This window comes from Poecilia reticulata, chromosome 22 (assembly GCF_904066995.2).
Source record: "Poecilia reticulata chromosome 22, P_reticulata-male-v2, whole genome shotgun sequence".
Taxonomy (NCBI): Eukaryota; Metazoa; Chordata; class Actinopteri; order Cyprinodontiformes; family Poeciliidae; genus Poecilia; species Poecilia reticulata.
In genome coordinates, this window is record NC_088851.1 from 23,037,620 (window position 1) to 23,064,410 (window position 26,791).

The following is a 26,791-nucleotide window of genomic DNA, read 5'->3' on the forward strand; positions in this document are numbered from 1 at the left end:
TGTCAGGTTAATTGGTCTCTCTAAATTGTCCCTAGGTGTGAGTGTGTGTGTGCATGGTTGTTTGTCCTGTGTGTCTCTGTGTTGCCCTGCGACAGACTGGTGACCTGTCCAGGGTGACCCCGCCTCTCGCCCGGAACGTTAGCTGGAGATGGGCACCAGCAACCCTCCCGACCCCACTGAGGGACAAGGGTGAAAGAAAATGGATGGATGGATGGATAGTTGCAGTTCCGTCTATTTTGAGCTGTTTTAGGGCATCTTGTCACTTTACATTCAAATAAGCTGCTGGTGGCCACACCCCCAACTCAATGTTTACACTCGCACCTGAAAATGGCTGCAAACAGACGCCCAATTATGCAACCGTACATCTTTGAAAAGCAGAAGTGGAGCCTCCTGCACAACCAGCAGGAATGCAAAGAGTTATAAGTCAACAACAAAACCCTTGACTTTTCCAGCAGCCATTGTACAATGCATACAGCAATAAAAACCAGCTGACCAAATGTGCTGGAGCTCAGCTTGGGTTGCTAGGTGACAGGATGTGCTTTTGTGGTTGCTAGGTAACAGCACAGTGCTCATTGAATGTGATTCCAAAATCAGGAGGTTTTTGAAACGACTCATTTTCAACAAAAAACAATTTACTGCCAAAAACCCCGGCTTTATGGGGTTTTTTTATGCTTACAGTGTTTTTAGAAGCAGTAGAGACCAAAATGGAAATATAAAACCAGGCAAAATGAGAATTTTGCATAATAGGTCCCCTTTAAATAAAATAGACCTCCTGCAAAATTAGTAAGAATGCAGCAAGTGGTTTAAGGATGGTAAATCAACAACGAAACACTTATCTTTTCCAGCAGCCGTTGTACAGTGCATACTGAAGGAAAAACCAGCTGACCAAATGTGCTGGAACTTGGCTAGTGTTTCTAGGTAACGGCACATTTTGACTCATTTTCTAGACTCCAAAAAGCATTAACATTTTGCCAAAAACCTACTGGATGTTTTTTTTTTTTTTAGAAGAAGTAGAAACCCAAATGGAAATATAAAAACACGCAAAATGTGAAATTAATATAGATCCCTTTAACGTACAAAGACACACAAAAAAGAAACAAAAGAAAAACTTTTCTAATACATTTTCAGGGTATTTAGAAGGGAAGAAGACATTTGACAGACATTTGGTTTGCACTCTGTGCCGCAGTTTTTTTTACTTTGTTCCAGCAAACTGGAACCTCCTGTGGTGGAGTCACAGCTGCACAGACTGACGGCCTGAGGAAAGAGGTTGAGAAATAATTACCAAGCATCTTCACAAAGCAATCACAAACATCAGGGATGCTTCTCCTGAAAATGAATTTAAAAAATGAACTCTTCTAATATATAAATCTAAAAATAATAACAGCAAATAAATATGCTCTGCTGTCTGTGATTCATCGGTGTGTGATAACATGCTGACGGCAGGAAACGAGAAGAAACAGGAGAACTGCTAGCTCAGAATCAGTCAGTAGATGAAAGGTGAAAGGCCTTAAAAGTGTGCAATTTAGACGCCTCAGGACCTCCGCTGGGACACACCTGCGGCCGCCACCCTTTGTGTTTAGAGCTGAAGAGTAAGAAAGAAAGGAAATCCCATTTGTAGCCATTTCTTCACCTCCCAGGCAGTTCAGACACGTGGAAACTCTCCAGTCGGAAAGAAAAATATCATGTATATTCACAGATTTTAACCATAAATGTAATGTGCACTGCAAAACCACAAAATCTTACCAAGTATTTTGGTCTAGTTTCTAGTGTAAATGTCTTATTACACTTGAAATAAGCTAAAACAAATTTACAAATAACTTTTCAGCAAGATAGAGGGGCTTGTATTAAGTGAATAATTCCTTAATATTTGTGGAAAAAGCAGTAGTTTCATTGGCAGATTATAACACATTTTCCCTTATTAGTAAAATAATCTGCCTGCGGAACTAGAGCAGGGTTGCTAGGTAACCGGTAGGGCTTGGCTGGGGTTGCTAGGTAACAGCGCAATGGAATATTCTACCAGTTGAACTACAACTTTTTCACCAACATTAAGGAACTATTTACTTAAAACAAACTCCTGTTTCTTTCTGAAAAGTTACTTGTAAGTTAATTTTATCTTATTTCAAATGTAATAAGATATTTTCACTAGAAACTAGACAAAAAAATTACTGTACTTTGCTTAAATATTCACACTTTTACAACTTCTTCACATTTTCATACATAAATCAAACTGTTTTATATTACAAACCAACATAAAGTGGGGCATAAGTGTGGAAAATGATGCATGGTTCTCGCCCTTTGAACATCAACTTTTTTGTTCTTATTTAAAAAAAATATTTAGACATTTTCACATTTCTCCATTTTTACACAACGTTACACTGCAAAAACACAAAATATTACCAAGTATTTTTGTCTAGTTTCTAGTACAGATATCTTGGAACATTTGAAATAAGACCAAACAAATGTACAAGTAACTTTTCAGCAAGAAATGGCAGCTTGTTTTAAGTCAGTAATTCTTTAATATTAACAAAAACATATTAGTTCCACTTATTTCTCTGATAAGATGGGAAAAATGTCTTGTTCTAAATTAAATCATCTGTAATGTAACAAGCACAAATACTGATTTTTCTCAGATTTTTTGACAGTTTATTTACAAATAAAGTACCAGTTTACAATTAAATCATACACATTGTTATAAAACTATGCAGTCCGTTTTTCCCACTAGTAAAAAAAAAACTACTACATATGAAAAACCAGCTGATTACACAGATTCTCTGATTTCGCAGCAACCCGTCTTCCTAAACCGGCATGTGGCAAGAGTGGTTGGTTGATTGCAGCGAGTGGTTGAGTTTGCAGCAACGCGTCACACTGGGCATGCACGTGTCGACAGTGGAAAGAAAAACACTCCTTTAACAGGAGGACGCCTGGAGGAAAACACTAAATCCAGGACTAGTTTCTGGTTTTTAGTCTCTTAGTGACTTCATTTTGGAGAGAAATGGCTATAACATGTAAACTAGTGACAAAATCTATAAGATAAAAATAGGTGCCTTGCACAGCATCCATAGAGCTACAAACACAAATATTGTTCTTGAAAAACTTTTTAGTGAATATTAAGAAATTATTTACTTAAAACAAGCTGCTAAATATTGCTAACATCCTATTTATAAATTAGTTTTGACTTATTTCAATTTCTAAGATATTTGCATTAGAAATACTTGGTAAGATTTTGTGTTTTTGCAGTGTAAGGGCACTTTAACCTTCCTGCAAATGGAAAAAAAATGAATAGCTTCACCTCTGTGCCAAATAAACAGGAAAAATAACAACAGGAATCTATCAGGCGATGAAGAAAAGACCAGGAAGTGGGAAAAAAAAGAAAAGCCTTCACTAAACCTAACATGAAATATTAATGTTCTAATAAGAAGAAACTAAATAAAATAATGTAAAATGGTCTGCTGGAGTAAAACGTTGCTGCAGTAGAAAGATCTTAGTGGTTAAAGCAGCAAACTCACGAATTCATTAAATGCATGTCATAGATAAACTACACTGGGAGCCGATGTGAAGAGACTCTCTCTGCCTCTTAACCCAAACACTTACATCATTTTGTCACCACTTGTAAACTTCAGAGTCTGATTGAACAGCACCTGAAGCTTCGTACATAATCACAAAACCTTGATTATCGACTGAGGCCTCCTTCTTTAATTTTTCAAGATGCTCCACCTCTCGTCTTTGCTGCTTTGAATTAGTACTGCTAACGGCTCACAGCCAGCTGTGTGTGGTGGGTAATCAGGTAGGTGGATAGGTGGGGGATGGTTGACTAGTGGGTTGGTTGGTAGATGAGTGGGAGGAAGGGTTGGTTGGTTCACTGGTGGGTTGGTGGATTAGTTGGTTTGTTGGTAGGTGGGTTTGTTGATCGGTTAGTTGGATGGTAGGTTGGATAGTAGGTTGGATAGTGGGTTTTATGGTGGATTGGTTGGTTGGTTTGGATGGTAGGTTGGATGGTGGGTTGGATGGTGGATTGGTTGGTGGGTTGGTTGGTAGGTTGGATGGTGGATTGGTTGGTTGGTTTGGATGGTAGGTTGGATGGTGGGTTGGATGGTGGATTGGTTGGTGGGTTGGTTGGTAGGTTGGATGGTGCATTGGTAGGTGGGTTGGTTGGTGGGTTGCATGGTGGATTGGTTGGTTGGTTTGGATGGTAGGTTGGATGGTGGATTGGTTGGTTGGTTTGGATGGTAGGTTGGATGGTGGGTTGGATGGTGGATTGGTTGGTGGGTTGGTTGGTAGGTTGGATGGTGGATTGGTTGGTTGGTTTGGATGGTAGGTTGGATGTTGGGTTGGATGGTGGATTGGTTGGTGGGTTGGTTGGTAGGTTGGATGGTGGATTGGTTGGTTGGTTTGGATGGTAGGTTGGATGGTGGGTTGGATGGTGGATTGGTTGGTGGGTTGGTTGGTAGGTTGGATGGTGGATTGGTTGGTTGGTTTGGATGGTAGGTTGGATGGTGGATTGGTTGGTGGGTTGGTTGGTAGGTTGGATGGTGGGTTGGATGGTGCATTGGTTGGTGGGTTGGTTGGTAGGTTGGATGGTGCATTGGTTGGTGGGTTGGTTGGTAGGTTGGATGGTGCATTGGTAGGTGGGTTGGTTGGTGGGTTGCATGGTGGATTGGTTGGTTGGTTTGGATGGTAGGTTGGATGGTGTGTTGGATGGTGGATTGGTTGGTGGGTTGGTTGGTAGGTTGGATGGTGGGTTGGATGGTGCATTGGTTGGTGGGTTGGTTGGTAGGTTGGATGGTGCATTGGTTGGATGGTGCATTGGTAGGTGGGCTGGTTGGTGGGTTGCATGGTGGATTGGTTGGTTGGTTTGGATGGTAGGTTGGATGGTGGGTTGGATGGTGAGTTGGTTGGCGAGTTGGTTGGTTGCTGCATTGAGTTAACACTGGTAACGCTGAGGCGTTACCAGTGTTAAGTGGTAACGCTGTTAACACTGGTAACGCTGAATCTGAGCTGTGTGGAGTTTTCCTGCTAAGATCATCAAGTAGCAAGAAGAAACACGTTTTGCAGAAAAACACATTTGTAAATAGAGATATCCACAGCTGTGGTGAGATCTCATCACAACATTTCAATCAGGTCTGAACTTTGAGTGAGCTACTGTAGCCAAGTCATTCTGTTTGAGCTGATATAAATATGGGGGTTTACATTTCTTTAAACATGCTGATGTTTGCAAATATCTCAGTAGATTTAAAAAATAAAGTTACTCATTCCACTAGCAAACATTTTTCATATTTTGAAAGAAAAAAAATTCTGCCATTTTAATGTTTTTGTACCCATTTTAAAAACGATTGACTTAAAAAAAAGCTTCATCTTATTCCAAGTGTGTTGAGCTTCTTTAAATCTCTGTCCGATAGCGCCCTCATGTGGACAACATTGATTCCTGCAGCTGAAGACAACCACACGAACAACAAAAAGACGAGATACAAAGTTTGAACTCATATATTATTTATTACAATATCTTATATCTAATGTTACAGAAGTTCATTTGAATCCATACAAATAATCTGTGGTGTGATTAATATTTCCAAGATATTTCCATGCAAAGAATACAAAGGAAGATCCACACAAGGACTAACATTCAGGTATTTCTACACCTGGGAATGAGTTCAACTCTCGTCTATTTATTTGGTGCAAACATTTCTTTGATTCAAGATCAGACCAGCGTCTTTCAACAAACAAAGAAGGCATTTGGGAAACTACTCAGACGACACGTCCTTCTCCTCCGTAAACTCCTGGAATAGGAACAGTTAATGGAAACAGGCACAGAGAGCCAAATGAGACAGAAAATCTCATAATTCCTTATTACAGATTATCTGTGAGTCCGCTTTCTGTCGTTTTGCGGAGTTAACCTTTTTTAAAATATGAATGGAAGGAAAAAAAGGTTAAAACAGAAGTTTAGCAGCAACTTAAAGGTGAAATATTGACTCTTATACCACCTTATTTCCCCTTCAGGTCGTTACTATGGCAACACACGCTTAAAATTTCACATGAGAAGATCAAACTTATAGAGACCACCTCAGTTTTCAGTGTAAATAACTTCAGATTCAGAAGAAAACTAAGCTGTGTTTATGTAAAGAGAAGAAGCCAAGAGGTAAGCTACTGACCCGTCATGCTCTCTCAACAGAACCCCACTTCCAAAAATCTGAAGAATCCCTTTAGCGTCTGATTAAATGAACGAATAAACATGAGTGTTGATAGGAGGAAGGGTCTCAGAAAAACATTGATAAAATGCAGTGAAACAATATTATACCATCAGAATTACACAAGAAGATAAATAAATTGTTAAATTAACTTTTCGTTTAATAATTTGCCGAGATGCATCTTCGTTAACGTTGTAGATTAATAGTGCAGGGAGCCGTTTTGCAGTCGTGTCAAACTTTAACAAAGTCCTTATTTTATTTCTAAATCATAAATGTTCTTAAAGGGCTAGTTGTGACAGATTATATTGATACAAAACTCATTCACAAACGGCTAAAATATTAATAAATAGCTTTAAGTACTTCATGGAATTAAATATTCTTTAACATCTTTTCACTTTAATCAGTCCATTCAGGATTTTCGGATTGTTTTTGTTATCATTTGTAACTAAAAATCACAAATTTTACAACATTTGCGCTCATGAATGATGTTAAAAGTGACTTTTTGTTACTCAGAGCAATAATCATGGATATAACTCGACATCAAGTAAAGCTGAGGCAGCAGTTCCGTAAAAGTAAGAAATACTGCCACCTAGAGGTGAGACTTAGCATCACTCAAACCAAATGTTTTAAACATTTTTGTGGAAAATTTGCCATTAATTCGTTTAAGTTTTCGCTGACAGCCTATTTATTAGCAACACCTGAAATACACGCAGCTTCCAAAACTTTCTGTTGAGACTCGTTTTCACTCCAAATCCCGTTTCTGCCATCGGATGTAGTCGAGTTATTAAAAATGTGCTTAATTTGGTCTAGATTCCAGTGCAAACATTTTAGGACGGCTGAAATAAGACAAAACTAACTTACAAGTAACTTTTTAGCAAGATATAGGAGCTTGTTTTCAGTCAATAATTTATTAATGTTGGTGAAAAAGTGCTAGTTCAAATGGTAGAATATTCCACTGCGCCGTTGCCTAGCAACCCCAGCCAAGCGCTACCTGTTACCTAGCAACCCAGTTCCAGTTCCGCTGGCAGATTTTTTTTACTAATAATAAGAGAAAATGTTCTGTTACAAGTGAAATAATCTGCCAGTGGAGCTAGTGCTTCTTCATCTATATTTAGGAATTATTTACTTAAAACAAGCTGCTACATCTTGCCGAAAAGTTACTTGAAAGTTAGTTTACTTGAAATTAGACAAAACTAAGATATTTACACAACAAACTAGATCAAAACACTTGGTAAGATTTTGTGTTTTTGCAGTGTGGGAGAGGTAAAAATCATCAATGTTAGAAATGAACTGTTCCTCCACTGGTGAAAAAGGAGCCGGAAGCACTGGAAGCGTTTGGGAAGCAACACTTACAGGCTTCACAACTCGGATGAAGACGAGCTCATCTTCCTCAGACGAAGGCTGGGAATAAGGCAGCGGGCTGAAGGGCACAGGAAAATGGGTGTAAAATCATTGTAGCATTCAGGTGAAGAGGAAAAACGTTTCTTCTGTAAAGGAGAATGAAACCAAAGTACATTTTGGTCCTGCGGGTTCATCTTCTGACTTTAACATTTCGACAAAAAAAATCCTTAGAGGCTCATTTTGCAACTCAAACAATGAAAGCCGTATCATCCAAAAGTCTCAAAGAAGTTAGATTTTTGCCGTACAGAAATAAATACACGTCTTAAATTTGTCTTCATCACAAATCTAAATGCGACACAGAAAACATCGGCTCACTGAACGCCGTGAGGAGGCAGAAATGGCCGAACGATAATCGACACCAAGTAAAATACCTCATTGTGGATATGATGGAAAAACTTTCCTCTTTTGTTGCATTTCTACTTTATATTTGTTGTTGAAAACTCAGGTGAGTTCAGGTTACATCCACACCAACAGCTTCCTAATAAAACTGAATTTCTCTCATTTTCACGTGAAATTAATTGGTTAATTTTTAATTAGTAAAAAAAAAAAGAAAAAAAAAGAAAGATCCAAAAACTTTTGAAGACTTTTGTTGAAACTTTTTAAAATAAACTCTTAAATCTGTTGACTGATTATGTTTTTCTGGGAATAAATTCTTGACCATGTTCAGACTTTTTGCTGCTGTCCAAATTAAATAAATAAAACATTTTCAACTTATTTGTGTAGATTGGAGCCTCAAAGTACCATAAAAACGTGAGATTATTATTATTAAATAATAATCTCAGTTGTTTTTGCTTGATTTGTTGTGTAGTTAATGTAAATGGATAAATCTAATTTATGCCGTGAAGATTGATATATTTACTAAGTAAAATTTAAATGTTTAGTCTACATGATTGTTCAATAAAAACAGCCTCATCGCCCTCCCTCATTGTTTATTTCCAGCTCACTTCAACTTTTAAAAAATGTAAATATGTAAATAATAAGAGCTTGATTGTATATATTTTATATACTAGAGCTGGAACTTTATAGAAAAATTTTTATATTTTAACTTTTTAAAAGGTTTACATATTTTACAATATGCAAAAGTTTATGTTTTATAAGAAATAGACTAATAAAATTAAATTATTTGGAGGATAATAAGTCCATCTATGTGCGGTCAAGTGTCACTCATCATCAGATTAATAAATTAATTGAAAAATTTGTTTGATTAATTAGAAAAGAAAATGAAGGTTATTGATATTTTTCATATTGGTGGGAAATATTAGAGACTAGAGATGTGGAGTTGTTATAAAGGTTTGTTGATGTTTGATTAATTTATCTTCTCTGTTGTGACTTTGAAAATCTTTTTCATTCAGTTTTTCTCACTAAATTCACATCAGGAGGTTCTAATATGTTCCATATGTGCTAAAACAGCAGAAGGCGGATTTATTTAAATGAAACTGTTCCTGTGGATGAGTCCTGATCTGAAAACAACAACTTTTCTGTGACGTCCAACTAGAGCAGCAAGTTTTAACTCTGCAAGTTGACTGCTAGCAGCTTAAAGCTAAATAATTAGCTACACCTCAAAGCAGACTTTTAAGACAAACCAGTAAAGTTCACTCTTGGATCTGTGATATTTAGCATATTCAAATCAGAGGGAAATCAGATGAGATGCGGTAAAAATGATCAAAGCTGTCTGACATCCACCAGGCAGACGGCAGCAACACTCACAGGAAACATCAGCTGCAGGTCTGTCAAACGTCACATTTCTAAGAGCTACAGTAGCGTTTTTTTTTTTATTTTTTTTTTTACAGCAGAGTAACTTCCATGTTCTTCAGACAGCTGCTACATCACCACAGGCCGTTCACACCGCCAGGTAACTGATGCATCACGTCAGATGACTGCCGAGCAAAATGCAAGGTGTTCAAACATAAACAGTTCAAAGCTATTTAAAAGCCCCGTAAGAAGTCGATTAAAACTCATGGAGGATGTCAGTAAGGTCACACGATCCGCTCCTGTGCAGCGCCGCGTACTACTGCAGGTTCTTCAGGAGGCGTCCGTAGCGGAAGTCGTAGACGTGTCGACAGAACAGAACCAGCTCTGGGTCGACGTCATCGGGCACACAGTGGTGGGTGGGCATGGCGTTGCTGAGGACGGGCGGCACAACGAGGGAGGTGGCGCTGTCGCGGACGCCCTCCCTGCGGCGCTTTACCAAGGCACAAAATCTGCACAGAACAAACACAGGAAGGTTTCAGTGCACTGCAAAAACACAACATGTTACGTATTTCTGTCCAGTTTCCACTTAGTCTAGAAATTAACTAGAAAGTTACTTTAGTTTCTACTTAAGAAACTAATTTCTAGTTTCTAAACTAGCTTCTAGCTTGAAACTAGCTAGGAAATTGTTTCTAGTTAGTATAGAAACTAAATAGAAAGTTAGTTTTGTTTCTAGTTTAAAAATGAAACAAGTTTTTAAACTAGTTTCTAGTCTCTAAACTAGTTCTGAGCTAGTTTCATGCTAGAAAATAGCTGATTTCTAGTTTCTAGTTGGTGTAGAAGCTAACTTGAAAGTTAGTTTTGTTTCTAGTTTTAAAACCAAAACTAGTTTTTAAAACTAGAAACTAGTTTGGAAACTCTTATCCACAGTTTCTGTTGTTTTTTATTTTGTGGTGAAACTTTAAACTGATGCTTTGCAAATTACTCAGCAGGGTGTCGCTAGGTAACCACCAGTTACTCTACAAGTTGTTGCTAGGTAACCAAAGAGTGAGCGAGTTAGTTGATTCCACAAACTTTCCTTAACTGGCTGTGAGAGGTTGGGTTGAGGCTGATCCTTTCCTCTGCCTAAATCTCCTATTTCGTTATTGATTTATTGTCCAGCGCTTCAGAAAATGTTATTTTTTAATCAGCAGAACGTCTGAAATAAAAAAACCAAACTAAAACACACAAAGATGCCCTTCTTACCGACAATACTGTGCCAATGTTAGGACATAGCATTTGTCTTCAATACAGGCCACACTGTTGACATCCTGGTGACGGGAGGCAAAGATCTCATTCTGCAGAGAGACGCTCAGTTAGCACAAAAGAAGGAAAGTCCAGCTTTTCCTTTTAGTTGCTACTTTCTGCATGTTTCTTGACTGCCAGAGTGTCTTCTGTCATGCAGTCATGCGCATTTTAGCTGCTAGGTTTTATTTAGTGTAACTGTAAACATGGCAGCCATTTACCTCACAGTGCAAGGTGGGGTTGCGCCCTCCCTGCGTGTGTTCTGGACGATAATACCAAAACAAGCTCATCATCAGCTCTCCTGAGGAAACACAGACGTCCGTACCGGTCAGTTCTCCCTCACCGGTTCAGCTTCCTTCACCTGTGTGATGGTGACGTACCTGACTCCGGCTCCTCCCACAGCGCAGACACCTTGGCCACATAAGGCAGAGACTTTTTTCTGGGCCCAGACTTCAGCAGAACAGTGTCTCTGACGCGAATCTCGTCGCCGTCCCTGCGGATTCCCTCAAAGCATTTCCTCAACACCGGAGCCTCCTCTCCCTGAAAACACAGGGAGCAGAAAATACCCATGAACAAAAACACAGTGAGTCCTTAGTGCAGTGGTTCTTAACCTTTTTTGACGTACCGAACCCACCAATTTCATATGTGCATTCACTGAACCCTTCTGTAGTGATAAATATAATATGATTCCCCCCCCCCAAATTTCAAGACATAGGGGTGACCCAACTAGAGTCTAGTTGGGTCACCCCATGATCACCAAGTCTTCTTAAAAGGTAGAGTCTCTGAGAACAGTTCTTCAAAATATAGTCAGTGTTTTCAGCAAAGTTGATCTGACTGTCCAGGAACAACCCAAGGTATTTAAAATCTGCCACAGTTTCAACAGGTTGGCCATACAGAGAAACTGGAACCACTTTAAGGTTTTGTTTAGATCATTTAATTAGCTCTACATTCTTAAGAGAATGAAAAAATTATAATAAATGATAAAGACTTTGCGGTATTCTGATTTAGTAATGTAATTATATTAGTTGTGTTACCACCCCCACGCCACTAGAGGCAGCAGCAACCCCGAAAAGATGCGACTAAGGAGCAGATTTAGAAGAACACAGAAAGCTACAGAATTTGGTAAAAACTTTGAGCTTTGCTGAAGTAAATAAAGACACAAGTTTAGATCCATGCTGAGAGTGGAGCTCCTTCAATCAGGCCTCCTCCGCAGCTCTGATTGGCTAAGCAATGTAACGTGATCCTCAGCAGCAAGTGATGGCAAAGCGGGGCATCATCACAACTTTACACAAGTGTGTCTTTATCTCCGCAGCAGAGGCTCCGCCGAACCCCTGAGACCGACTCATCAAACCCCTGGGGTTCGATCGAACCCAGGTTAAGAACCACTGATCTAGAGACAAGCTGCTGGAGAATTTTCTTTTATCTTTTAAAGGAACATTCGGATAAACAAGCGGTTTATTTAAAGAGAAACTGTTCACATTTTGCATGTTTTTGTACTTTTATTTGGATCTCAACTGTTTCTCAAAATAACACAGAAAAACCCATCCAGCCATTTTATGGCAATAAATTTATGTTTTTTGGTGCCATTTCAAAAACCTTCTGATTGTTCAGTCACATTCCACAGGCACTGAGTCGTTACCTAGCAACCCCAGAAGCCCAGGCCTGTTACCTAGTAACCCAACTGGAACCCCAGCATGTTTGTTCAGCTGGTTTCACTGCTGCATGCGCTGTACAATGGCTGCTGGAAAAGACAAAGTGTTTTGTTACTATCCTTAAACCACTTGCTGCATTCTTGCTGGTTAAGCAGCAGGTTCCACTTCTGCTTTTCAAAGATGTGCAGTTGTGTAATTGTGCATCTGTTTGCAGTCATTTTCACATGCGAGTATAAACATCGAGTTTCGGGGCGTGGCCAGCTGAAGCTTGTTTTGATTTAAAGTGACCGAGACCCTAAAACAGCTCAAAACAGGCAGAATTTACTAAAATCTCATTATCTAAGAGTAATTTAGTGCAGAAAAAAATGTAATGAACATGTTTGTATAGCAGGTAAACTTATCCTAAATTGGTGAAGGAAGGATAAAAGGCAACCTTTAAAATAATCATGACATTGATTGAAAGTACCCAGACAAAAATAAAATGATCTCCTCATTCCTTCTTTAAAATATAAGACGACCCTCTAATCAGAAAGAACTAGAACTTTTTCATCAATATTAAAAAAAGTATTTACTTAAAACAAGCTGGTAAATCTGGCTGAAAAGTCACCCACAAGTCAGTTTTGTCTTATTTCAAACATCCCAAGATATTTTCAAGAGAAACTAAACCAAAAACACTTGGTAAGATGTAGTGTTTTTGCAGTGTCCAGGCTAATTTGTGAGTGGATACAAAACTGATCCGACTTATTTTACCAACATTTTTCCTCCAGCTGGAAGAAAGAAAGCGAATTTGAATCTAATGGAGAATGTTTGAAGGATGCTAAAAGTCTTTTGGCAAGACTGTCTACTTACAACAACAAAGACCTCCTTCTCAAAGGGCTGGCCCAGCGACCTCCAGCCGTTGGTGGGTTTCTGCCGGCTGTTCTTCGGCTGCTTGGGAACCGTTTGCCCTCCAACCGAGGCGGCGCTGAGCCTCTGGTTCTTGTCCCGGTTCAGAGGCGGGACGGCCAGGCCGCCGCGGGCTCCGGACCTCGAGCCGCTGCGGGGCGGCTTGGCACTCTGCGGACACTCCTTCGCCACCTGCAGCGGCGGCTGGGGTCGGCAGGGGTCAGAGGGCGGCGTCTGGATGTGGGGCACTGATTGGCCGGCAGGAGGCACAGTGGGAACGGGGCAGCCAGTCAGGACTCTGGGGGTGGGACACATGGGGATGAAGGACGGGCCGTGGTGATCGCCGAGGCTCGGAGAGTATTCTTCTGCAGGGAGGAGCAGGAAACGATTAATCGTTGGCAGAATACCTAAAAATGGTACTTCAACATATTTTTACTCAAACGTAAAATGTGGCCGTTCAAGAAATTACTCGAGTAAAAGGGTATTGAATACTCACAATATATATTGTTATTGTTTTATTGCCCAGCCCTAATTAATTGTGATGAATGAATTTTTGAAATAATCTATAATGATTAATCGTTAACTGGAGACTCAAAAAGGGCCATCTGCTGAAAAAACCACACTCAGAGCGGTAATTCGCCAAAACTGTACAAATCCTTCGTTTTGCATTGATTTATAGACAATTAAAGAAAAGCTGCTTTTTCAGAATAAAATCTCCAACCTTTGCATTCATGCAAGGAATTAAAACAAGAAGCTTTTTATTCATGCAAAGCGTCCAGAGGTGCCACAAAACTGACAGGAGAGTTAAAGAGACACAAACCAAATCTGTAAAACATCTCCCAGAAAAGTTAGAATGAGCGTCGGTAAAGTGACACCGCAGCGTGGGCGGACCGCCGGCCACTTCCACAGCAGACGTGTCAGAATAATGAAAAGAAAAGGAATTACTAATGGCATTTAAATGATATCTCCTTTTCCATTTCTGTGCCCCAGTGTGACAGTAAGCCAACAGACTCGACAGCGTGAAAATCTGCTGCATAAAGCTCAGGCATCATTACCTTTATTATTGCTCACACCTGTTCTTTCCAGTGTTTAAGCGTCTCATGAGAACAGGGCCAGAGATTTCCACTGAGATTAAAGTCGGGCCCTGCGGTAGACGACAGCGCCAGCGTTCACACACCGAGCCGCAGAAAGTGACAAACGACTTCAGTGTTCAGAGGAAAGAAGCCTGTTCTTTTTTTGTTTTGTTGTTTTTAAATGGAGGTCACATTCAGGTGCTTTAAGACACACAAACGTTCACGTATACATCCACCGTTTCTGTTCTGACTAATTTCTCGACTTGAGCTCTTTCAGTCGGCTCAGGTTTCGGTTCAGTCTGCAGCCGCATGCATTCAATCTGAGACAAAAGAGGTCCTGCCCTGTTTCTGATTTTTTATTTTTTCTCTCTCTCTCACCAACTTCCCAGTTGACTGACATTTTATAATGGGTCAGATAAGGCAGCTATTCTTAGTGCACTGCACCGCTTTGGCTGCCCAAACAGGAAATGCATTCAAAGTAACCTTGCAATTAAAACATGCAACATAAAAGCACAATCCAACTGCAATGGGAATGTTTTCTAAATGACTACTGGCTCGCTGTTAAGAGCTTTTAAAGCACTTACACTGACTTTATCGCCTGATTTTTTTATCAATTATAAATAACCAGTGAAGTTTAAGTTGTCAAATGTGGAATAACTGCACCGAATTAAAGAGATAAAAACACACAAAAGCATCATGACATGAGCTGCAGCACCTTTCTACCTCAGAGTTCAGTTTCATTTGCCACCATGAATCACAATGTTCAACCACAACCAAGGTGCTTAAAAAACATCGTAAGCAGAATATTTCAGAGGCAGATAAGGAATAAGGGAGTGAGGAGTTTAATTTGTAAAAATGAAATAAGTTTATATAATTATAAACTTTACCAACATAAAGCATTTTTGAATGCTTTATATATAATTATTTAAAAAATGCATAATTTGTCTTATATGCAAATTATTAGAAAAAATCTTTTTCTGCAAACGTAAAACAATAAAACATGAGGAATGTGGAGAGAAGGAATCAAATTAGAACTTTAATTTATTTTAAAAATGTTAAATTTAGTTATAAACATAAACGACATTAAAAGGAATCACGAGAAATACTGTAAATAATACTGTAAAGTAAAAGTGTATAATTTTAGTAGGTGTAGGTGGATAAATGGTTTTCTTCTAGTTGTAATTAGTTTTTCCACCATTAGCACACATTGAGCAGCGCAAACCGGAGATTGATTGGCAGCGCTAACACCCGCCTCCTGGCTCTGATTGGTTGTTGCAGACAGCAGCAGCAGTGGGAGGAGGATTTCTGACTCGACATGAAGACAGTTTTAATAAATAAGGGGGAAAAAGCAAACATATTTTTGTAAAAGTTAGATGAACAGAAACCAGATTAAATCATGTTGGAGAAATTTATTTTTGGGGAAATAGGAAACATTGCGGAGTGACGTCTACGTCTGTCGCGATAATTTTCGCTGGACGATAAAGTTACCGTGATATACGATAATATTGTCATATTGATTCAGCTGGTTCGAATCGTCCTTAAAGAGCAGGGATTTCTTTCTTTAAGTCGGTAATTTCTCTTCCAAGCGGACATGAGACACATGTGCTGTTCCCCAAGGCTCAATCCCTGGACCCCTCTTGTTCGATATCTATTTGACAGGAAATAAGATTAGCTACCATAACTATGCAGATGATACACAGCTCTACATTACGATGTCACCATGTGACCTTTGAACCATTCCAATCACCGAACAGATGCTTAGATAAATGTGTGGATGTGCCAAAACTTTCTTCAGCTGAACAGAAACAAAACTGAAGTTATCTTTGGACCTAAAGAGGAGCGATCTAAAGTTATAGATCTAGAATCAATGCACAGCTTCAGTTATTACAACTGAAAACCAGCGATCAGGCCGAAACCTGGGAGTAGTGATGGACTCTGACCTGAACCTTCAGAGCCACATTAAGACAGTCACAAAGTCGGCCTTCTGTCACCTGAAGAACATCTCCAGGATTAGAGGACTGATGTCTCAGCACGATCTAGAGAAACTCATCCATGCGTTTATCTTTAGTCGCATTGATTACTGCAACAGCGTCTTCACAGGTCTGACTAACAAATAAATCAGATCCAGAAGCTGCTGCTGGTGTTCTGACTAAAACCAGGAAGATAGAGCACATAACTCCAGTTTTAAAGTCCCTACACTGGCTCCTTGTATCTCAAAGAATAGACTTTTTAGTTTATAAATCACTGAACGGCTTATAGATCTGCTGTTGTCATAGCAACGTTCCAGACCCCACAGGTCTTCTGGTTCTGGTTCTGGTTCTGCTCTGCATCCCCAGAACCAGAGCCAAACATGGAGAAGCAGCATTCAGCTCCTATGCACCACAAATCCGGAACAAACTTCCAGAAAACTGTAAAACAGCTGAAACACTGAGGTCCTTTAAATCCAGACTAAAATTTTGATAATGCATTGTTGACATTCTGACGTCTGCCTACCTCTTTTGATGCCTTGGTTGCATTTGGCGCAGTCTTTGGGGGTGTAAGAGCACCCCCCTCTGGTGATGGCAGGAATCACACCGGGATAGGAGTAGCCGTTGATTCTGCAGGGCTCTCCGTAGCACGCCTCCACTGAAGTGCAGCAGTAAACTGGGTGTCTGATCCCTGAGGGTTGTGGACCGGCGCTGGGGTGCAGCTTCGGCCTCTTGCTGCTCCTCGGGCACAAAGCCATCGGCGACGGCGGGCCGTCCGGATGGGTGAAGTGGACGTAGTAGCCCGGGAAGCAAGTGTACGTGTGCGGGCTGATGGTAATGGCGGCGGGGTGGGCGACTGAATGGGGCGACTGGAGGTGGTGGTGGTGGTGGTGGTGGTGGTGATGGTGATGGTGGTGGTGGTGGAACACGTCGGACATTGAGCCGTCCTCCGGCTCCTGAAAGGTCTTGTCCTCCAGGAAGAGGGCCAGTCTGTGACAGTACTCCACGCATCTCTCTTGGGAGCAGCAAAAGCAGGAAGTGACTTCTGCCTCCATCTGCTCCTCTTTGATTGTTTTTAAGGGGAATCCCAGCGACGAGCCGCGCTGGAAGCCGTGCCCCGCCGCGGCGCCCGGCTGACACAGACCGCAGCAGCAGCTCATTTTGGACGGAGCCGGGAACTCTGCGTCCGGTTGTCTGTGCTTCAGCGGCTCGTCTGGTTTGTCGTGCGGTCTTCTCGTTTTGGTCTGCGTTGTTCCTCCACAGACAGGGTCAACGTTTGAGCCGCCCTGACCGGACTCTGTCTTCTTCTGCCGTTTGGTTTTGTACTGGGAACCGGTGAGTTTGAGCAGCGTGGCGGCGGTGAGGCCTGCTTGACGTCGCGGCGTCGGTGCTAGCAAACTCAACCAGTCGATGCTCTCCGCCTGATCCTTCTGTTTTTTGGCTCTTTTCCCTCCTGCAGAAACATTTTTGGCTTTTGGATCCCTGTCCGCGTCTTCGCCTGACGGTTGAGATTTCTTTGTGAGGTTGGCCATCATGGAGCCGTCTCTGTAGAGCAGCAAACTGTTGACGGCCTCGGCGTTCAGGGAGGCCATTCTCCGCCGGCGAGGCTCAACAACCGGGGAAGCTAGCATGAGTAAGGCGTCCTCTTGGTTGCTTTTTGGTTCTGGAGTTTGCTGATTGGCGGTGGAAGTTGACACAAGTCCAGATTTGGTGGATCTTGAAACGGAGAGCTTTTTCTTTTTGACCTTGACGCTCCTTTGCAGATTATATTTTGCACTCTTTACCTTGTTGACGACTCGTTTCTCATCCAGACGGGTCAGCAGAACGCAACAGGAGAAGGAATCTCCTTTACCGACTCCTCCAGTCGTCTTCCGGTGATAAAAGCCTCTTACGTCCCTCTTTCGTTTTTTAATAATCTCATTCTTTCCCACATTTCCCTTCTGTTTGAGTTCCCCTTTCTTCTTGCAAGCATTCTTCTTCTGCAGTTTCCCGCGCTGCAGCGGCTGCTGGCTCTGTTGAGCTTTCACCATGATCTCAGCATCAGCGAGCAGATGTGCCGAAATCTCGTCATCCACAGGTTGTGCAGCAGATGGCTTCAGGTCGGCATTAATCTGTGGAGAGACACAGCACACGTTCAACCGAGAGCAATCAGTCACATGCAGTGAGCCTTTCCAGTTAGAGTAGATTTTAAATTACCAAAATGTCATCAGAATTATAAAAATATGTAAAATAGAAAATTTAGCACAACTAGCTTCTTTCCAGGAGTCGGTTGTGTGTGATGGACGAATGGATGGATGGAAAACAAGAAGACGGGCAAACAGACAAATGGATGGATTAAAAAGATGTGCAGGGGAAAAAAAGGATGGAAAAATAGAAGATGGATGGATAGATGGACTAAAAAAGGACAGATGGAGGAAAATATAAGAGGACAGAGGGATGATGGATGAGTAAATGAGAAAAAGAAAGGACAAATGAATAAAAAAGAACGATGGATGGATGTTTCAGAAACCGGGATTCAAGATAAAATCTGGAAAAACAAATAGTTTCCATGTTTTTTTTCTATCCTTAATCATCTGCACAAAAAAATCTTGAATCAAATTCCAGATTTTTCCAGAAAATGAAATTATCTGTAATCTGAATCATCCTGATGTTCAAATTAAAAACATTCAGCCTCTCAAAGGCGAAGGGTCTAACATTCACACATGAACATGTTTAATCAGACTCTCTTCATCACAGATTTGTGGATCATTTATCTCGAATTCAGCAGATTTTTAGATGATTCTCTGCCATTTTGGAACTTGAGCAGCAAATCTGCACCATTGGAAGCAAAAACAAGCCAGAAGCTCATTTCTACAAAAACTGGTGGCAGAAACGCTCATCAGCGCAGCGGCCGCCTCGGTTTCCATGTCAACAAGCTGCTGTGGCGCACATCAAACCGACTCTGGCAACTCCAGAGGAGAAAGCGCTCCACCAAGCTCTTGATGCAATTCACTCATCTATCTGAGATCACAAAGGAACCCAACGCGCCGACCCGAAGGCCTTCGCAGCTCCTGATGTTTCAGCTGAGGCTGACCTTTCTGTGTGGCAGCAGCAGGAGGAGACGGATCGCTCTTCCTGCCATGGAGCAACACAATTATCCCACTTGACCTCCGAGAAGTCAGTCAACATGCTCGTCTTTTCATATGAAGAGGCTCTTTAGCTGGAAAAGCACCGAGATTTCACAATAATGCTTTAGATTCAAGATGGAGAAACCTTAAAGGTGATCTGGTTCCTTGAAGAGGTTATGATCGGTCTGTGAGGGGAACAGAACTTCAGTTCTTAAAGCTATAGGCCCTTCATTATGCCTATAGTTGTACGGAAGATGATTACTGCCACCGATAAAAGGAATTTGAATTTTTGTCTTGGAGAAAAAAAAAAGAAAATTATTTTAAAAGTCAGAATTCTTATTGTCAGAATTCAGAGAAAAAAGTCTAAATTCTGTGGAAAAAGGAATTTGTAGAAAAGTCAAAATTCAGAAAGAAAAGAGTTCTGAGAAAAAAGTCAGAATCCTTAAAGTCAGAATTCTGACAAAAGCGTAATTCTTAGAAAAAAAGTCGAAATTCTGAGAAAGATGAGAGTTCTTAGGGGAAAAAAAATCTAAATTCTAAAAGGTCAGAATTCTGAGAAAAAAATATTTTGACAAAAAAGTGAAAATTCTGAGAAAATAAGTTAAAATCCTGAGACAAAAATAATTCTTAGAATAATGTCAGAATTATGAAAAAAAGTCAAAACTCTTAGAAAAAATTCTGAGAAAGAAAAAAGTCATAATTTATTTGTTTTTCAGTGGCCCTAATCCGCTTTCATTAATCTGATCTCTTTCAGAATGAGCTGTTTTAGGGTCTCTTTTCACTTTAAATCCAAATAGGCAGCTTTACACTCACACATGAAAACGTACGTCTTTGAAAAGTAGAAGTGGAGCCTTCTGCACAACCAACAAGAGTGCAGCGGTTTGTTTCCGGATGGCAAGTCAACAACAAAACACCTGTTGTTTCCAGAAGTGCATACAGCGGTAAAACCAGCTGACCAAACTTCCTGGAGCTCTACTTGGGTAGCTAGGTAACGGGGTTGGGCTTGGCTGGGGTTGCTAGGTAACAGCGTAATGCCCATGGAATGTAACTTAGCAGTTTGGAGAGTTTTGATACAGCTCATTTTCCAGACACCAAAAAACATTCATTTATTGCTGAAAACTTCTTGATGTTTCTTTTAAGCACTTTGACTGTTTTTAGAAGCAGCTGAGACTCAAATGGACGTACAAAAACGTGCAAAAAGTGGATTTTGCATAAGTTTCTGTTCTCATTGTCCACTTTTTCTGCTTTATCACTTCAATGTTTCCCTTCAGCACTTAAGCCTTTCTGTATTTGCAGCGGAGTATGCCCCCATAAAAATGGATAATGTCATGTTATTGCTGAAAACCTGTTGCTGTGACGCATGAAAACACATCTGACAGCCGGCGAGCGGATTCAAGTGTCACACCACTTCATTTACCGACCAACTGAGCAGCAAATTGCTGTATTTTTATGATGACAGCTTGCAGTCAGGCGACACTAAATGAAGGGTTTGAAAACCAAAAATGAGCATAGGCTTTGCCCTGAGCGTTTTTAAGATTACAGAACAGACAGCAGATATTTTCTCTCCATCACAGTGGAAAATGCTGAGACTTTCTCACTTGAAAGCAGCGGCCTGTTCCAATAAACATTATTCCCGATCACACACAGAGACACGCATGTAAACAAACGCAAACCCGTTTTAACTGCCTGTGGTGGACATTTCCAAACAATCTCACTGGCCCGTCTTCAGCCCTTACTGCCGAATAACTCGGTGAACCATGAAACACAATCTATGAGGGCGAAATTTAATTTCCACGTAATAAGCACACAGAAGGAGCCTCGCATTGAGTTTCTGTCTGCGGATATCAAATCAAGTTGCTCCATTTGAATAGGACAAGCGTGCAGCTGAAGGACAGGAGCTCAGGGAGAGACCAACCAGAAACGGCAACTACAGATTTTGCTGTAGTTTCTGCAAATTCCACATTCACATGTTGGGATATTTGCTTTTGTTTTATGCATATAAAAGAAAATATATTGCACAACAGTAAAACCTTCAGCTTTTTTGCACTAAACCACATTTCATAACATTAAACCACTAGATGTGGTTAATTAATTAGTCTGTCAAAATGAGCAAGAAGTCAGTTAATTGCATGATAAATTAAAACGAGCTCAAGAATTTCCATTTTTATGATTTATTGTTTTTCTCTTTCCCTTCTCTTTCTACCAAAAACTGGAGACTTAATTTATTTTATTTGTTGTTTTGTTTTTTATATTTAAAATGTCTTTCAGTACCACCGTTTAATGTTCATTAAAGTTTTAACTTTATTAATCCTGAAAATGTTCTTCAGGTGAGAGAAGGCTGACTTTGTAACTGTCTTTATGTGGCTCTGAAGGTTCAGGTCCATCACTATATCCAGATTTCAGAACTTATAAATGATTTCTAGCTGTGCTTTCTAGTGAAGTTCTGTTTTATTGGTGCATATTTGTTTAAGGAATTTAATTTATTAATAATGCAGCAGTTGGCAACAAGTGAATCCAACTGAACAGAAACTAAACCTAAAGAGGAACGATCACACACCGGCATTTTAGGGAAACGGTAAATAGAAAAAAAATTATAAAGGAGGAGTAAATTTCAGCCAAAAAAAATGTAAAAGTTTGAGATTTGAAAGATTTCATAGAAAAGCTAAAAAATGTTGATAGTAATCTCAAAAAGTAAAAAAAAAAAAAAAAAAAGTATATTTCTGGGTTTGAAAACTCAAAAATTTACTAGAAAAAAAAAATCTGAAATTTCCCAGAAAGAAAAACTTGGGGAATTTTTTCAGTTTGAAAAGTCGAAGAAATTTCACTTCTGAAATTTTCCAGCTTTTTCGGATTCTCAAATACCTCCGTTCTTCAATATTTCAAGCTTTTTTTGCTAGAATTTTTTCAACTTTTCAAACTCAGAAATCTCTTTGTTTTTCTAGGAAATTTCTGAGATTAATCTACAAATTTCTGAATGTTTTCTTGCTAATTTTCCTCTTTTCAAGGTGAGAATTTTTTTTTATTTTTCCAGAAAATGTATGATGTTAATCTCCAAATTTCTGAATTTCCTTGGCAGAAATCTGCTCCTCCTTTCTTTTCTCATCTAATGGTCCTAATACACCTTTGTCAGTAGAGTCACCACAAAGCTTCAGTTATTTAAAAAATGATATTAACATGCATTTTTTACATTTAGCATCACATTTTAACCATTTGTAACAAATGGGTTCTCTTATTAGGGACGGAAAGCAAATTGCAACCCCTAAATGCTCATGATTGAGCTCTTTGGGTGATTAACCCTCAAGCTGAGAGCAACTGTAAGTAAATAAAGCCCCAATGACAGATGAATTAGGTGGCGCTCTCTCTCTCTCTTCTGTTGATGGCGTATTAAACTGGCTGTAGCTTCATCTTCAGGAGGAAGAGGATGGACGGGAGGACATGGTGTAGAGCTGTCACCATGAGAGCAGAAAGCCCCGAGGCTGCAGGAATCCGAGCCCATATCTCCACTTTTCTGGAGCGGATCAGCAGTTCAGCAACACCAACCGCCATCCTCCACGCTCCAGCCAGTCACAAACACACCCACGTCCACGCAGGAATCCGAATCACACCGAGCAAAACGTTTAAATCACAAGCCTGAGACCATAAAGAAATAAAGAGACTCGCCTCGGAAAGAGCGTGTAGTTGTCAATCTGACAGCATGCAGGACGTTACAGGAGAAGTATCAGAAAAGCAGAAAGGGGGGTAAAACACCCGAAACATCTCGGTTCCGACGGACTTGAGGGAGTAAACCGCTCGGTACTAGCGGAACCAGCAGCAGCAGCAGCTCGGATTACAGCAGAGTTGTTGCAGCAGACCGCGATCATCTCCAGCTGGGACCGAATTCAAGCCGATTACCTCCTGCGTCCCGCCGGGTGACCCAGCCCGTCTTCAGTTCCGAACCTCGGCTCGGACCCGGAGCGAGGCGGACGGCGATCCACGGAGCGAGCAGCCCGCAGCAGCTGCAGACATGTGCACGGATCGGCGGAGCGGTGACCTACTTCCGAAGCGGCATGCTGGAGATAATATTCATGCGCTGTCTGCGTTCACATGCGTGCGCCGGGACATCCCTCCGAACCCCGCGTACTGGTCCCTCTGGACCGAGCCGTCACCCACGGATTTCACTCTCAGCAGCACATTTTCAGAGTGTGGTTTTGCTGATCTGCTGGAATGGGTCTATTTTAAGCCAACAGTCAGCAAACTTTCCGCTAGGAAGTGATCACGCGAGAAACAAGAAGTCCGTAGCTGCGTTTCATAAAATTGCAAAAATGGAAATTACGAAAAATAAATTCGTTAAATTGAAGCACAAATAAAATCTAAAGTTTTTCGAGCTTCCATTGCAGTTTTATTTTTGAAACACTTTCAGCGTCAAAGGAGTCACGTGATCAACAGCCGGATGTTACTACTGTCGAAAACGCAAAAGAAGACAACAGGAAGTAGTAGGAGGAAAACCGTTTGTTTTCTTATGGGATTTTTTAAATAAAAAGTTGTGTGGAAAATGTAAACGTATAAGTGTTTTGTACATGCCTGAATAAAATCCTACCGTCTTCTCTGATGGCTGATAGATGATGAGCATTAGCACCTTTGCTAATGATTTATCTATGAACAAGTTTATTTACATGTCATTTCATTTCTTATTTAGCTGCAGTTGCAAAATTGTGTTTTCTCTACATTTGCAGAATAGAAACAAAGATTTGCGCACATTTGTAATGGAAAATGTTTGTTTGTTCCTAAAGCCACAATAATATAAAACATCAGAAAGGTAGTTCTCAGATTCCATTAAATATAATATCTTCATACATGTCCAGGGCCGGCCCAAGCCTTTTCTGGACCCTAAGCAGATTTTCATTTGGGCCCCTCCACACCAACAAGTCAACACCAATTGCTTCATCATTGCTGCTATCATTAGCATCATTTGTGAATAGCTTACATTTTATCTGTGTTATTGTGGATATGGATTTTAACCTCACAGGTGCAGAAAACTAAAATTATTTGGATTTTAAAATGCAGCGTGGTATTTAAGTGCCATAGTATTTTAACTATTTGAAAGTAAGACAAGCTGAATTTACAATACACAAGTTAACGAGGCTAGCATCTTAGTTATACTATAGCTTATATTTATGACAGATAGAAATAAAAAAAGCTGAAAACTGAGGTGCGTTGAACTGCTTTCTGTCTTCTTTAGCAGCTTGTCAATTTCAGGGATGAGAAACCGTTAAAAACTTAAAGAAAACTCTTTTATTTGCAGGCGGATTTTACGTTCAACTTGTCGAAAACGACATTTTGTTAACAGCGTAAGACATCCACACCCAGGCCTGGCACCAGCAGCATCCTGCCATTTCCCTCACGTTCGGTGGAGAAACAACAGATGTTGCAAAAACTGACTTAGCAACGCAGAAAGTGCCAACTCTGCACACAGGAGCTCTTCACTGAACGTTTTCCTGTCTAAACTTAGGCAGTAAGGAGCTTGTAAAGTTTAAACCGCAGCTGCTCCTCGCCTGATTATAGGTGCTGCTCCTGAAGCTTCCCCGGTTAATTAGCAGCTGTTTATTTGCTCCTAACGAGCATTACTAATTAGCAGCTTTGTTTCCTTCATTCCTGCAAACAACCTCATCTCTGTCTACTTCACTAGTACTGAGATAAATATATGTAGAGACAATCACTAATAATCTCATGTCGCTGACAGCAGAACATGGAGAGATGTGTCCCTTTAGATTAGGCTCATTTACTGCATCCTCTGCTCCTAATGACGCATTTAGTCCAATTATGAGCAATTAGTCTTTTATTTTCTGATATTTTTCCACAAAACATATAAAACCCAGTGCTAATGTGCAACATAGCGTTGATAAAACTCTCAGCTCATTGACTCACTCAAGCTGTTTGAATAGTTTCACCACTTAAAGGTCATTTTTTTCAGCTTAAAACACACTGATGTAGTCAGTGGCGCCATGTTGGCGTGCCGTCAGAATTGAGCTTAATTGGTGTAAACGCTGATTGCCCTTATCAATATGAGCTTTACGATGTGTAATTAACAGCGGTAAAGGAGCCGAGTGTGTTGAGTTAATGAGGCGTGAACGCTGGGGGAGCGAGAGGAAAGGACAGGCTGCCGAGGGCTGACCTGCGCTGCAACAAACACACGGCCACACGCTACTGGAAGCTGCGGAACTATACAGGAAGCTGCTGGAAGCTGCTGAAAGCGTTAGAAAGCTGCATGAAGCTACGGGAAGCTGTAAAAAGCTGCTGAAAGCTTCTAAAAAGGTACAGGGAGCTGTCGAAGGCTGCAGAAAGTTATAGAAAGCTGAAGGAAGCTGTTGAAAGCTTCTAAAAAGGTACAGGGAGCTGTCAAAAGCTGCAGAAAGTTGTAGAAAGCTGTTGAAAGCTGCAGGAAGCTGCTGAGAGCTTCTAAAAGGTACAGGGAGCTGTCGAAGGCTGCAGAACGTTATAGAAAGCTGTTGAAAGCTGCAGAAAGCTGCTGAAAGCTTCTGAAAAGGTACAGGGAGCTGGTCGAAGGCTGCAGAAAGTTGCAGGAAGCTGCTGAAAGCTTCTAAAAAGGTACAGGGAGCTGTCGAAGGCTGCAGAAAGTTGTAGAAAGCTGTTGAAAGCTGCAGGAAGCTGCTGAGAGCTTCTAAAAATGTACAGGGAGCTGTCGAAGGCTGCAGAAAGTTATAGAAAGCTGCAGAAAGCTGCTGAAAAGGTACAGGGAGCTGGTAGAAGGCTGCAGAAAATTGTAGAAAGCTGTTGAAAGCTGCTGAAAAGGTACAGGGAGCTGGTTGAAGGCTGCAGAAAGTTGTAGAAAGCAGTTGAAAGCTGCAGAAAGCTGCTGAAAAGGTACAGGGAGCTGGTAGAAGGCTGCAGAAAGTTGTAGAAAGCTGTTGAAAGCTGCAGGAAACTGCTGAAAGCTTCTAAAAAGGTACAGGGAGCTGTCGAAGGCTGCAGAAAGTTGTAGGAAGCTGCAGGAAGCTGCTGAAAGCTTCTAAAAAGGTACAGGGAGCTGTCGAAGGCTGCAGAAAGTTGTGAAAAGCTGTTGAAAGCTGCAGGAAGCTACTGAGAGCTTCTAAAAATGTACAGGGAGCTGTCGAAGGCTGCAGAAAGTTATAGAAAGCTGCAGGAAGCTGTTGAAAGCTTCTAAAATGGTACAGGGAGCTGTCAAAAGCTGCAGAAAGTTGTAGAAAGCTGTTGAAAGCTGCAGAAAGCTGCTGAAAGCTTCTAAAAACGTACAGGGAGCTGGTCGAAAGGCTGCAGAAAGTTGTAGAAAGCTGTTGAAAGCTGCAGGAAGCTACTGAGAGCTTCTAAAAAGGTACAGGGAGCTGGTCGAAAGGCTGCAGAAAGTTGTAGAAAGCTGTTGAAAGCTGCAGGAAGCTACTGAGAGCTTCTAAAAAGGTACAGGGAGCTGGTCGAAAGGCTGCAGAAAGTTTTAGAAAGCTGTTGAAAGCTGCAGGAAGCTGCTGAAAGCTTCTAAAAAGGTACAGGGAGCTGGTCGAAAGGCTGCAGAAAGTTGTAGAAAGCTGTTGAAAGCTG

General features: G+C 40.8%; 1 protein-coding gene and 1 long non-coding RNA gene across 6 annotated transcripts in view; one reads left to right on the forward strand and one right to left on the reverse strand.

The window, feature by feature from the left end:
• Window positions 1–5,470: 5,470 nt before the first annotated feature.
• The window catches only part of bahd1 (bromo adjacent homology domain containing 1), a 35,396-nt gene continuing 14,075 nt past the window's right edge, over window positions 5,471–26,791 (reverse strand). For 3 of the 4 annotated variants that reach the window (XM_008399998.2, XM_008400001.2, XM_008399999.2), the window contains 6 exons: window positions 16,660–18,244; window positions 13,058–13,458; window positions 10,937–11,096; window positions 10,778–10,857; window positions 10,518–10,609; window positions 5,471–9,784 (listed from right to left, as the gene is read on the reverse strand). In XM_008399998.2, coding sequence (XP_008398220.1) covers window positions 9,592–9,784; window positions 10,518–10,609; window positions 10,778–10,857; window positions 10,937–11,096; window positions 13,058–13,458; window positions 16,660–18,163 — 2,430 coding nt within the window. In that variant the 5' untranslated portion in view covers window positions 18,164–18,244 and the 3' untranslated portion in view covers window positions 5,471–9,591. Of the gene's footprint in view, window positions 9,785–10,517; window positions 10,610–10,777; window positions 10,858–10,936; window positions 11,097–13,057; window positions 13,459–16,659; window positions 18,245–23,131; window positions 23,272–26,791 lie in introns of those variants that run through there. The other variant, XM_008400002.3, reaches the window with a different exon arrangement.
• On the forward strand, window positions 17,677–23,772 carry LOC103458879 (uncharacterized). Of its 2 annotated transcripts, XR_532635.3 has the most exons (3): window positions 17,677–17,766; window positions 22,477–22,554; window positions 22,652–23,772. It is a non-coding gene; the product is annotated as an uncharacterized LOC103458879 (long non-coding RNA). The 2 variants fall into 2 exon arrangements; XR_014085820.1 differs by lacking the exon at window positions 22,477–22,554 and having other exon boundaries at window positions 17,679–17,766.